Source organism: Gambusia affinis, linkage group LG05 (genome assembly GCF_019740435.1).
Source record: "Gambusia affinis linkage group LG05, SWU_Gaff_1.0, whole genome shotgun sequence".
Lineage (NCBI taxonomy): Eukaryota > Metazoa > Chordata > Actinopteri > Cyprinodontiformes > Poeciliidae > Gambusia > Gambusia affinis.
In genome coordinates, this window is record NC_057872.1 from 19937621 (window position 1) to 19951138 (window position 13518).

General features: G+C 38.7%; 1 protein-coding gene across 6 annotated transcripts in view; it reads right to left on the minus strand.

Moving 5' to 3' along the window:
- Positions 1 to 13518, minus strand: part of zgc:158689 (uncharacterized protein LOC791177 homolog) — a 30674-nt gene that overhangs the window by 2579 nt on the left and 14577 nt on the right. For 3 of the 6 annotated variants that reach the window (XM_044115949.1, XM_044115947.1, XM_044115946.1), the window contains 14 exons: positions 12574 to 12891; positions 11114 to 11243; positions 9827 to 9902; positions 9089 to 9175; positions 7339 to 7400; positions 7074 to 7145; positions 6116 to 6253; positions 5480 to 5632; positions 4394 to 4570; positions 2562 to 3180; positions 1556 to 1763; positions 714 to 776; positions 242 to 410; positions 114 to 154 (listed from right to left, as the gene is read on the minus strand). In XM_044115949.1, the coding sequence (XP_043971884.1) occupies positions 114 to 154; positions 242 to 410; positions 714 to 776; positions 1556 to 1763; positions 2562 to 3180; positions 4394 to 4570; positions 5480 to 5632; positions 6116 to 6253; positions 7074 to 7145; positions 7339 to 7400; positions 9089 to 9175; positions 9827 to 9902; positions 11114 to 11161 (1913 nt within the window). In that variant the 5' untranslated portion in view covers positions 11162 to 11243; positions 12574 to 12891. Of the gene's footprint in view, positions 1 to 113; positions 155 to 241; positions 411 to 713; positions 777 to 1555; positions 1764 to 2561; positions 3181 to 4393; positions 4571 to 5479; positions 5633 to 6115; positions 6254 to 7073; positions 7146 to 7338; positions 7401 to 9088; positions 9176 to 9826; positions 9903 to 11113; positions 11244 to 12573; positions 13028 to 13518 lie in introns of those variants that run through there. The other 3 variants (XM_044115948.1, XM_044115950.1, XM_044115945.1) reach the window with 2 other exon arrangements.

The following is a 13518-nucleotide window of genomic DNA, read 5'->3' on the forward strand; positions in this document are numbered from 1 at the left end:
CAGAGTCAGCCACAGATTTTATAGATTCACATAAGACGTCTATATTTTTTTTACAAGCTGTGTTATATTAATTTTCAGTTTCTAAATGAAACTTGAGTTTCTCCAAACATTACCTGGTGGGTGACGGTGGTGAACCTCTTAAGTCTGATGTGATCTGCAAACCAGAAGAAAGTTATTGTCAAAAACATTAAATCACTAGAAAACATGAGGCTGTGACGCTCTACAACTTAAAACGCCTCACCTTGTTGGTGTCGGCCATGCTGTATGGGCGCGGACGGAAGGTGCTGACCCTCTGAGGAGGAAGGGAGCGCTCCTCCTCAGACTCGGGGGTGAGGGCGGGGAGGCCTGCTGACACTAGCTTGTCAAGTTGTCCGGTGCTGGTGCTGTTAGCCTTCGATAGCAAGAGAGAGCTACAGAGGAAGGTCAAATGGAGAAGAAAGGCAAAATGAAACTGGAGAAAAGGTTTGGGTAGAAGATGAAAGAAAGGAAAATGAGCCAAAATCTATGATATAACCTGGTTTTCTGTGCTGCTTTTGTTTGAAAGACGTTCAGGTCATATTCAAGGTTTAACAAAAAATGAGCAACAATTACATTTGGGCCAAACAAATGGCATAATATTGCAGCTAAACTGAAAAATGAAACCAGTGAACAGGAATAGTTTGTCATCACTGATGCCACATGTCTTGAGAAATCTTTGTTTTCTGTCTTCGTACCCCTCAAGGTGATCCATTCTGCTGTGCTGCGGTTGGGTGTAGGAGAAAGGGAACCAGCCTTTCCTGGAAAAAAGTCAATATTTGAGGCAGACTGACAAGCCAAACAGCACAGGATGTTTTTTTAATGAACATACGAGCAACAAATCACAACAATTATACTCAAAAACAAGTTTTCTATTGCTTTTTAAAAAGCAGAATCAATGGAAAATGGCTTAATTTAATAACTATTTCAGTAATTAAAGAGTCCTGACAGCAATTAATAATCCTTAGGTCAAATCTTAAATCCCTAGCCTCGACAGATCTGAACAGGACAGTTTCTTTTGTTAAAACAAAATACATTTTTCATTTTTTTGTACTTCCATTTGGGTCTCTACTGTTTCTAAAAAAGCCCAAGCACTTAAAAAAAACATCCAGCTGTTTGCTGGGAATAGGTTAATGTTTTTTGGTGTCTGGAAAATGAGCCGTTTTAAAAACCTCCAGATTGTTAAGTCACATTCGCCATTAGCAACCCCAGCCATGTTACCTAGCAACCCAAGTGGGTTCTGAAATTGTGGATCTGTGTAAACGTTGAGTTAGGGGGCTGCTGCTGATTTAAATCCTAATCAGCAGCAGCTGATTAGGATTTAAAGTGACACGGCGCCCTGAAACATCTCATTCTGAAAACAGCTCAAAATACACAGAACTGACCAGACTGACAGCTGATTATCTAAGCAAACAATGTTATGATTGTGTTTTGTATGGACCACAGAGCTATCCTAGCCTGTTCAAGGAAGCACAATAAGTCGCCTTTAAACAGTAGAAACTTTATCAGTTTTTTTTTGTGAAGCAGCACAGCGTCATACCGTCCGGTGCGTTCGTTTTGACCGTAGTGCCACCCGTCTCTGGGCTCAGAGATGAGGAGGGTGATGTTATCCCCAGGCAGGAAGTGAAGTAAGGAAGCCCCGCCTCCTAAACTTCCACCAGCACCGTCCAACGCTCCTGGTGTGTGAGCGAATAAGGCCTCCACGTGGGTCACTCCAGATAATGGAAGCACTCTGGGAAGACTGGAGCCTGTGGTAAAGAGTAAGATGGAGAAATCAGAAGGAAGATTCAGGAGAATAGTGTATTTTTTTATTATTTTTAATTAATGTTGTCATTATTTTTCAATATTTAGCTTATAATTATCCAGAGAAACTCCTTCTAGCTTATAAATTATGGAGTACTTACACTTATAAAAGGAGTTTATATATTCAGGAATTAGAACAAACTTAGAATCCAGGGAAACTCATTAGTTTACGGTCTACTTATTCTGAAACATGGAGTTATACTTTTTTGTTTTCTTTTTTCTTCTTTTGCTCTTTCCTTAGGTTTACTGTTGTATTTCCTTCTGATTCATGTAAAGCACTTTGAATTGCCTTGATGCTGAAAATGTGCTATATAAGTAAAATTGGCCTACTTTACCTGCAGTTTAACTATATTTTGTTGTTACTAATTCAGTAAGTTTTAATCACCTTATTAGGTTGTAGAGCATGTTTGCTAGTTTTATTAGTTTTTATCAGTTAAATATTACTTAGTTTTAATTAGTTATAGTAGTAGTTTTATTTTTTTTCATACTTTGGTTAATTATTAGGTGCAGAATTCAAAACCGCAAAGTAACTTCTTCTGTTCCCCGATTGGCCAGGTAGAAAATTTATGACCACAGGAAATTAAGCAAAGGGGAGAAAACCCAGATGATGCTATAAATTAGATTTTTTTTCTCTTGAGCACAGGAAGGCAATGGCCAGGGTAGTCGATTTCAGTGTTTGTTATTTTGTTAATTTCATTTTGGGGACCAAACAAACAGGCAGCAAATTAAAAACAGCATCTTACCCTGAAAGCCTCCCAGCCTCATTTCACTGACTGGTCTCCTTGGCAGAGGCAGCGTTGCAGTAGCAGAAATGTCCCCGGCTTTCAGCAGCCAGGGGTTGTGAGACGGAGACAGCGTGTGGCTCCCGCCGGGTCCGACCTGCTGGTGCAGCAGCTGCACTGGGGTCAAAGCCCTGGAGAGAGGAGCGCTGTGGGACAGCGGAGGACTGTGGGGGGCGCTGTGCAGGATCGGGAGGGTCATACCCTGAGAGGAGCTGCTGCTCTGAGAGATCTGACTGAGGGACATCACTGTGGAAGGGATGAGGCTTGGGGACAGGTTGGACGTGTTGGAGGCCAGGAGGAGAGAGGTGGCGGTAGTGGTGTCGGACGCTGATGGGCCGCCGTCAGAGAGGGGGCTCGCTGAGGTGCTTACTGGGGTGCTGGTGTGCTGAGGAGAAGCTCCCCGAGAAGACCCAGGAGCAGCTGCAGCGGTGGAGGAGGCAGAGCGGAAAGCGTGAGGGGAGCCCTGAGGAGCACCAGAGTCGCTGTGGGAGGAGGAAGAAGAGGGGAGCGATCGCTGCTGCTGCTGGGAGCGGCTTGAGTCTCCATTCAGCAGAGGAGGAACCTCCTGGACGGAAACTCTCTGAAAATCAAACAACGCTGCATGAAAACTAGAGAGGAAGATGCAGAAATCATCACTGGCTTTGGCTGTCATTCATTTTGTTACTTTTGAATACAAGAAGATAGACGTCGACTTAGAAGACAGATGAATGACTTTATTGTCATTCATTTAAAATGTCGCTGCAATGCTCCAACAATAAATATATAAATAAGTAAATAAATGATAATAAAAAGTATCAATATAAATATATACAATAAAAAAACTAATGGGAGTTTAGTAGTCTCATGGAATGAGGGATAAAGCTGACAAAATGTAAAAATATTTACTTACATTTTTTATTTATTTCTTTAGTTTATTTGATAGGAAACAAGATATAATAAGATAGGGCTGGACAGTAAATCAGTAAAAATATATGTCACAATGAACACATGATCAATATCAATAAATAATACATCTGATAGAATATTTAATATTCAATGTATAGAATATTTTCACTGAACTCCAATTCAGAACTGCACTGCATTCTGGGAGATGTAGGAAGAGGAAAGACTTTAGCTGCTCAACCTGTCACAGCCAGCTGGGCAAGGTTGGTGGAATCAACTAAACTCACTCGCTCTTTGGTTACCTAGCAACAACTTGCCGAGTAACTTGTGGTTACCTAGCAACGACCTGTTGAGTAATTTGAGCAGCAGAAGTTTCAGGTTTTGCCACTGAGCCTCACAATTGCTCGAAAAGTTGTTTTTTTTAAACGGCGTGCGTGGAGTGAAAACTGGATAAAAGTGGAAAGGTCACATCACCTGTTTTGATATTCAAAACAAAAAACTAATCAGTAATTATCTATCACAAATTATCAACTTCAGCTGACATGAAACATTTATATTGTGCACCTTACAATAACATAGATAAACTGAATTAAAGAAGCACGCCCATGCCTGTAGCATGAGCTAATTTGCAGGACTTTTCCCTGTGGGCTTTTACAGACAGTATGATGTACTACTAAGAAATAGAATAGCAGTAAACGAGTAAAAATAAGTAAAGGTGATCTCAACAACATAAACAGAGTCACATGAAGCAGAAGGAGTAAAACATTTCAAACATAAAACAATGCTATTTTCAACACAGTCAGAGGTTGTTTAATTTTAAACATATTGAATCTGATAGACTTCAAATTGACAGTAAGTGAGTTACAACCCAAGAATTAGGCTTTGAGAAGAAAAAAACAACGAGATCTGACCTGCTCTGGCTGAGCGGTGCCCAGCTTGGTGTGACGGAGGACCTCAGCTATCCCAGCAGCCCCTGGGGTTTGCGGCGCGGTGTGACGCAGCAGATTGAGGGCCCGCTCCGGGAGCTTTGTGGGCTGAGAACATGACTGTTGCCAGGACGACAGTTTCTGCGACAGAAGCTCTCTCACCTGGATCACATCAGAAAACACATCTTAAAGCAGAGCTGAAGGTTTTATTTTCCATTTGTGTTCCTGATATTGTCATCAGAAAACAAATGAACCTGATGTTTCTAAAGCAGGTTCCAGTTTCTTCCAGAAATGTGACAATCTTGATAAAGTTTGAATGTTGCCTGGCTTAAGTTAAAAGACACCTACTGTGACATATTGAACTCAAGTTTTGCACATTTTTAAACGTCCATTAGGTCAACTGTTTCTAAAAATAGTCCAAGCGCTTAACAAAACTGATATGTTTTTTGGGATTGAGTCTTTTTTTTTGGTGTATAGATAATGACCTGTTATAAAAACCTCCTGATTATTAATTCATAATCCATAGTCCATAATCCATAATCCGTTACATAATAACCCCAGCCCATCACCTAGCATCCCAAGTGGAGCTCTAGCATGTTTGATCTGCTGGTTTTTACCACTTTATGTGGTGAACAATGACTGCTGGAAAAGACAAGTGTTTTTCTGTTGACTTCCTATTCAGAAACTGCTTTCTTATTTTTTTGTTGGTTGTGCAGGAGGTTCCACTTCTGCTTTTCAAAGATGTATTGCAAGTCTGTTTGCAGCCATTTTCACGTGCGAGTGTAAAAGTTGAGAACTGACCAGACTAAAATCTAATTGCCTAAGAATAATTTTGCTCAGAAAATGTAATAAACATATTCTGTAACTCACAGACCTACCAAAACTTGTTCAATTAAGTATGATAGGTCACTTTTACTTGACCTATCGCGTAAAAGTGAAAGTGGATTTGCGTTTTAAGGTAGACAGCAAGGAAATCTATTCAGTGAGTTTGCAGAAAAATTCAAACGTGTCTGTGTTTGAGTGAGCACAGGTATAAAAACACACAGCGGTAAATAAATGTGAGCATTTCACCTTGGAGTGGTAGTTAATGAGCAGCTTGGTGACGCAGCACTGTCTGTCCACCAGGAAGCAGTATCTTCTTCTCTCTTCTGTGAGTGCAGATTTGTAGCCTGTCGCCACCAGTGCGTCCAGCTCGCCTTGTCGACGACTCATCAGCTCCACAAACTGGAGCAAAAGTCAACAAATTTTTACCTTAAACCTCAGTATATGCATGCATTTCACATAATAAAAAACATAAACTTTAGTGTCAACTATTAAAAAAAAGGCATGAAGAGGTGTATGATTAATCTGTGTGTGTCCTAATTTATTCCTCACCAGAAACAGTATATACTTACATTAATGTTTAAAAATGTTTCTACTCTACTTTTATTAGCTTAATTCTTCAGTATAACTAAATATAATATTCATGTTAAACATGTGTGAGGAATCACAGTTTCTTGTTTCCTGTAATTTCCTCTGATTGTTTTTTTAATCATATTCTGGCACATTTCCCACAGAAACACTCATCTATTTCTGATTTATAATCTGCGGTAATCCTGAAAAATGTTTAGGATTTGTCAATGAGGACATTGTCTCCCTAATAAACTTTCCTTTGCAGCTTTTCAGGAACCAATTTAGACCCAGTTTGGGCTGTAAATGTTGCTTTACCTGCATCTCTCTGTCTCCATATTTGTTTGGGTGACGGCTACCCTGGCTCTTCCTGCGGAGTTTCTTCAGCTGGGACTGACAGCGCTCGATCGACTCCGACTGACACCTTCGCTCACTCTGATACTTCTTTAGAGTGGCCTGAGAACAGAGGCAGAGACAGGAGAGACACACATTTAAAAATATATATATAAACTCATATCTGTCTGCAATACCATTCTGTCAGTGTGTGATTAAGTGAAGCTTTGTGCACCCTCTAGTAGTTTCTGACAATGTTTTTTTCTGTTTAAAACTGTAAAATACACACACTTTGCCTCTTTAGGACAAGGCAAAAACAGTTTTTTTAAAGAAAGATGGGTTGTTAGGTCAGGTAAATAAGAGATTGTGTTTCGATTTTTAAATGTTCACAAGTCAATTATTCTCAACAATCAAAATAAACAACATTACTCACATTATTTCTGAGGAGATTCTGAAAAATAAGCTTGTTATTCAGAGCTACCAACAATAACAGATCAGTAATCTCCAAATAATCTATTTATTATTCAAAAAATTATAAAATTCACATTAACTTTTTCAAAAAGAAGAACCATGAACCACCATGATTTCCCTCAGTGTGTTATTAGCCTGGCGGGCCACCAGGCTTTACTTGTGTCCCCACCAGGCTAAGGATTGTTTATTTATTTTAGCTTTTTAATGACTGTGTTTTTTAAGATTTAATAGTTGTTGTTCAGGTGTTAATCTTCCAATCTTCAAATAACACATAATTATCAAGAAATATTTTCAAATGTCATGTCAACTTTAAAAAGTTTTCAACTCCAAAACCCAGTGGACCGCTGGATGAATGAATGCCCTGGTGCCCTGAACTCCGGGCTTAGCAAGTTTTCAGGGGGAAACCAGGAACTCTATTATTCTATTGTGGCTTTTCTTCATAAATAATTATAAAGCAAAAGCATGAACTCACTGTGAGGTATTTAATGTCCAACTCCAGCTTCTGCTCCAGCTGGGCGAGCATCTCAGAGTGAAACAGCTTCAGCTGTCAACGAAGCAAAGCAACAAGTTTGATAAATGTCACAAGCATTTTACCAGAAAAATGTTTGCCTGTGAACAAGTTTGAACATATTTATTCATAAAACTATATTTCTGTCCTTATTCAGACAAAAGTATTGGCAGTTAAACAGTGCTAAATAAAATAATTGTTTGACAATAATGAGGATTGATTTCCTCACCACGTCCTCCAGCTGCACCTGAATCTGCCTGTGAACCTCGGCCATCTGAAACAGCGTGTCCCCTGACAGCAGCACAGCAAAAACAGACTGTCAACATAATGCAAATTACACACCAAACAGTGATGCATTATCTCATGGAGTTGCCTATTAAACCCTTAAATATGAAAATAAAATCCAAACAGTAAACTGGTTCTATAGCCTCTCATATCTTGTGATGGTTGAATTTCTGCACACAAACAGCAGCTAATGTTGTGAGATGAAATACTATTGTTGTCATTGTGTTGCACTGCTATAGAGAAGGACCGAAGGAAAAAAAACTGAATTACCAATTGATCATATTTACACACCAGTGTGAACGTTGCAGAATAGAAAACCTGCTGCAGGAAGTTAGAAAAGAAGCATTTTAACTATATGACCAATAATTAATCGCTAACTGGAGTACACAGACTTAAAAGGACAGGTAATTTGCTGAAAGGACAACATTCTCAGAGCAGTAATTAACCCACAACTGTACAAATAATTTGTACAATTTGCAATTAAGATAAAACAGAAACCTTTATCTGTAAACATGTTCCACCCAGAACTTCTTTAGTGGTGGTTTTAATTTAAACTGCTTCAAATTCTGTGAAATAAATCTCTTCTATTAACCACCTTTTTCTATCCAATTATTAATCGATTATTCTAAACAAATAATCTCCGGATTAGTTCTACGCTATGTTGAAGTCAAGCAGAAAGGACTGAGCTTTTCACATGTTGATGCTAAAAGTAACGTTTAGCTGCAGACGCATCCTTTACTACGAATGATCAAAGATTCACTAAAGGAAAACTGCTGTTGCATTCTAGGCAATAAAATGTTTATTTTCTTATTTAATAAAGGAATTAAGTTGTTTGTTTGTGTCTTTAAATGTATTTTTAATATTGTACATAAAAGACTTAAATAAAAATCTGCAGAATGTGCCAATTTTATTTTCATCCACTTGACGGATTAATTGTTGGAATAATCAATAGAATAATCGATAACTAAAATAATTATTAGCTGCAGCCCTAACCTATATGGACCAATAAGCTGTGCTTTTAGTTTAACTATAAAATTATTTATTATATATTTAGATTGTATTATATTATTTCTGTGTAAGATTTTCACCATTTTAGCAAAATAGTGATTGATGTTTTGTTTTGTTTTGTTTGTAATCTGTCTAGGTACTTTTACATTTTTACCAAAAATATGATCTTTGTATTTCTGTATTTACTGGTTAAGTTTCCAGAGCTTTATCTTTAGTAACAAAAGTTGTTTTTGTCACTAAGCTGTCCAGCTACTTTGCTTTGGTTCCAATAAAAAGCCCTGAAAGTTAATATTTACAGTGAAAAGTGAACAAATTCAATTTGGTTAAAATCTCCAAACGAGCCCAAAAGGCCAATCAGGAAGCACCAGAAGTTGTTGCTCTGACACAGTTTCTCGTGAACAAAGTGTCGGTCAGTGCTCGTCCTTCCCGCAGTCACACGGCGCTGGAGTATGTGGTCGCTGGCAGCTCGCCCTCTGACACTCCTGCCTGCCTCCCCCGCCGTTTTCAGCATTACAATGAGATCATGTGGTGTTGTTAATCTCCCAACAATGGCTCTACTCTCTCCCCTTCCCCTCTGTTTCTCTCAGAGTTTCCCCCATCGCTGCGCTCACAAACACTCCCTACACGATGATCTTCTCCAGTTTAACAATCAAAAACTCCACCAGGTTCTTCAGCTGCAGACTCACCCAGCTCCTTGGAGCCCTGGCTGTCACTGGCCAGCTCCCCGAGCTTCACTAGAGCATCAAAGTAGCCCTTTGCAGCCACCGTCACTCCTGAAGCACAGAGTAAATGTCAACCTATAAATCACATGTGTCAAACTCAAGGCCTGGGGGCCAAATCTGGCCCGCCGTAGCTTTTTATGTGGCCCTCCAGTCTCCAAATTACATCAATAAGTCCCTCCAGTTTTTCCACAAATACGCAAAATTCACACAAAATCAACAGATCCCCACATTTTTTCTTATTTTACTGACATTTCTTCTCAGAATTGGCCAAAAACATTTAGCTTAACCTTACTTGATTTCAAGTTATATCTGTGACTGATACAGCAATTAATAAAAAGTCACATTTAACATAATATATTAGCACAAATATAATAATTCCTGACAAATATTTCTATATTATTAAGAAAAAATCTATGATTTTGATTGAAAAAAAAAACAACAACAACACAAAAACAATCACAAAGTCCTGGTTGGACTAATCAGTGTGAAAAGATGTTCAATATTTCACATTAAGAAACACTTATTGAATGCTGAAACAGCTATTTATAAATATTTTAACAATTTAATTTTGTCAATATATTCTGGAACTACCGTCCCTTTAAGAGCATTCAGATTTTTGCTACGGCCCAAAATGAAAGTGAATTTAACACCGCTGCTATAAATGCTGCATGATTCTGACACGTCTCAGGAAAATGGACCAACCTGTCAGAGCTTTCTCATAGTGTTTTCCCATGGTGACAAAGTTCTTCAGACTGGGGTTGAACTGGTCCAGGATGCCCTGTTGGAAAAAAACCCGCATTTCTTAAAGTTGAAGTTCAGGATTTTAAAGGTGAGGTTCTGAATAGTTAACATCCAATCAGCAAGAGAATAAAAAGCTCGTCTTCTTTCAGTAAACCCAGATAAGTTGGATGCAGAAGCTGAATCTCTACCGTTTTAAAATGACGGCAATCTAAAAATAGGTTTAGGACTAGAAATAAAATGTTTAATTTGATTTTCATCGATTAGCTTTAGCCTCCAGGACCAACTAACCTGAATGTTAGATATAACATATTACAGCCTGTAGTTTTAAAGAACTTAAACTGTCCTGGGTCGTTGGACAGAACTTTACAGAACCTTTTAGTTTACACAGTTAAAATACAGATCAAAGATATTAATAAAAAATATCAATGATAGCAATGCAGAAAGAGGCAAAAGCCTGATTAGTGTAGAAAATACGTATTTAATCCAACAACCTTCATCAATTGATCATAAATTGAAGAAATACAACCATAAAGAGAAAAATATGTAAAAACACATCTACGAAGTAGGATTTTCAGTAGAATATGAAACTATTAAATGTCTCACATACTAGGTATTTATTTGGAAATTTTACTGAGTTTACTGGTTATTTACCCAAAACTTACTGGCCAGTTTTTAAGATCTTACTGGTCCCTTTTTTAGAATGTGCTGTCTGGTTTCCTGGAACTTATGAGGTATTTTCATAAAACTTTAAGGAACTTGACACTCACTTTTCCAGAATCTATCAAACATTAACTAAAAAACCAAAAGTCCCTTTCTAGATTCCTGAAATCTTAATTATTAACTAGTTATTACCCTGGATCTAAACAGGTACGTTCCCAACACATAGGGGTTATGTTTGTGGGTAAGAAATTGTCACAGAAATTATTAGAATATTACGATAATATTGTCATTTTGAAACTATTTTCAATTAATAAAGATGCAAGTTTGTCCTCTCAAGGACTAATAAACGTTAATTTTGTACAGATCTCTCCACACTGGAGCTGGAAAACATTTTAAATATCCAAAATAAAGCACAGCAAGCAAAAACAAGTAATAAAATGAATCATCCCAATGGAAATTATTGAGCTTATGTTAGTTTATTATTCCTTTAATTTCTAATTGTGAGAAGCTTACCAACAGATTCCATGAAGGCTGTACAGAAAAACACTGTAAAACTAGAACCAAATCTAAAAGGCGATGCAGTTTTACCTTGTAGACATTTTCTGTCATCTTGTTGATCTCTTCAGTTCGAGACATTGTTGCTTCTCTTGCAGCCGCTGTTTATGGTTTGGTTCTCTTTTTTTCTTGGTTGTTCGACTGTCTAAACTTTACAGACGATCTGCAAAAGAAGAGATGAACTTAAATCCAGAGACGTCTAAAGAAAACTTTTCGGTTTCTCCTCATGAGTGTTCTGAGTTTTCTCTTTAAGGAGGGATTTAAATGGGACGGCCGCCGCTGGAGCCATCAAAACAAGCGACAAGCAGCGTCTTGGGTTTCATCTGAGGACAATTTTATTTTCACACGGATCCCATCTCTGTTTTTCTGCATTATCACTTCACAACCCAAATATTTCTCCAAGATTAATGTGCCAGTCGAGTTCAGATGAGAACAATGGGGTCCTCCAGTCTGAGTCACAGGTGTCAGAGCGCTGAATAAACAGGCGACGTCTACGTTTCCTCTGCAGAGTGGGGGAACGAGCCGCCCAGAGGGGTCAGAGGATTTCCAGTCTGGACTGAATGGCAAAAAGACTCACCCGGTTTTCCCTGCGTACCCCTCCTTTGTAATCACAGCGAGATTACAGAGAAAATGTTGACCCAGATCAACTAATGCTACAAGACACAAAAAAACATTTCCACATTCTTGTTCATTAGGGCCACCATGGTGAAGTCTGTGGTTTCTTATTGGGGAGGAAAAAAAAAAGGTGGAGAAGTGGGAGCTTCGGTCAAATTCTGTCCTTTTTACATAATTGAAATGGATGAAGCGTTTAGTTGAGGATGTTCTAGCTTTGTTGGGGTTAAATCTGAGAAATAAAGTGCTGCTTGTTTCAGAATCCGACAGGAAAAGTCTGCAGGTGGTTGGGAAGTGATACAGAAGCTGTATTCATGTGATTTCTCTTCAAAAAGAAAAAAGCGGCTTGATTTAGGTGCATGGTTACTAATTAAAACTAAAATACGTAGCTTTTGGATAAATTTACTTCATGCATGTTCTGATCAGGATGCACATGCAAAGTCACTGATAGTAACAGTGAGAAATTCAGCAAAGACTCAATTATGCACAAAATTTATGCAAAAATCATTAGTAATTTGGAGATCCTAGCTTCCAACTTTTCATTTTGTATTATACCTTTCCGTGAGATATTCATGTATTTACATTTTGCACCATAAATCAATGTTTTCATATTAAGGTAAGAGCAGCAAGTTGCGCTTAAATCCGTCGTTTTTGCACCTGAGGCTGCATAATTACATCAAAAATGTTCTGTAATACTGTAAATAAACCGGTTTCTTTTACTCATTGAGACAGCTCTGTGCAGGAAATCTTTGGGGAAACTTCTAAAGCATTTTTTTTTTACTTTTTCATGTTATAGTGCAGAGAAGTAAAAGCTGATCTCCAGCTTTGAGCTCAAGACTGGAACTGCAATAATAAAAGAAGAAGAAGAAGAAGTTACATACCTTTTCTGTGTTCTTTGTATGAAATGAAAAAAGCTTGCAGCATGTCTTTTAGGGGTTTAATGAACTATAACTCCCCCTCTTTTCTTCCTATTAGACTACTTTCCCTCTCCGTCAGTTTGTGGGGGGTTGTTTCATCCAGCAGAGCACTAAATCTCACCTCCCCTCCACCTCCTTTTTTCACATGGCCTTCTCCTTTCCTCTTTTTTTTCTCCCCCTGCCTTTGCCTCTTTTTTTACTCCCAGGAATTGGGGTCAGATATTCGGTGCCATTCAGTACCTTTTCCTCATTACTGAGCCGATTATCAACATGCCTTCACGCCTGCAGAGACGGAGAGAGAAAAAAACTGACCAGAGAGCCACAACCAAAACCTGCACCAGTACCACCAGCAACCCGGCCGTTGGAAACCCCAGTCAGCCTCCCATTCTCTGAGTCCCCCTCTCTCACTTGGGCAGAATAACAACGAGCCAATGGGACTTCATCTGAATAGCAGCAGGAGGAGAATAATGACTTGAACTTTTTAAGCCAAAGACAGAGAGAGCAGCAGAGCCGGGCCCATCACCGGCCCACATACAGCCGGCCCATCACACATTCCTGCTCCATGCCCTGAGAGGAGGAGGAGGAGGAAGAGGAGGCCCTACACGGACACAGCCTGGCCTTTCATTTACAGCCACAAGCAGAGTCACAGATTAAACACTCGCACTAGGAAATTAAGGCGACGCAGAGTACAGTTTGAAAAAAAAAGGAAAGAATAATTGAGCAAGTCGGATTCTGCAGCAACAGGCAGGAAAATGCAGTTTTTAACTTTGTTCATGTGTACTTATCTATCATCAGTGTTTTAATTAGTTGATAATTCAGGAGACAGAGGTCAAATTCTGCGATATGTCCTGAAGTATTTAGTCACGGATCATTTGTTAGTCTAAAATATGTCAAGTAAAATTCACTTAA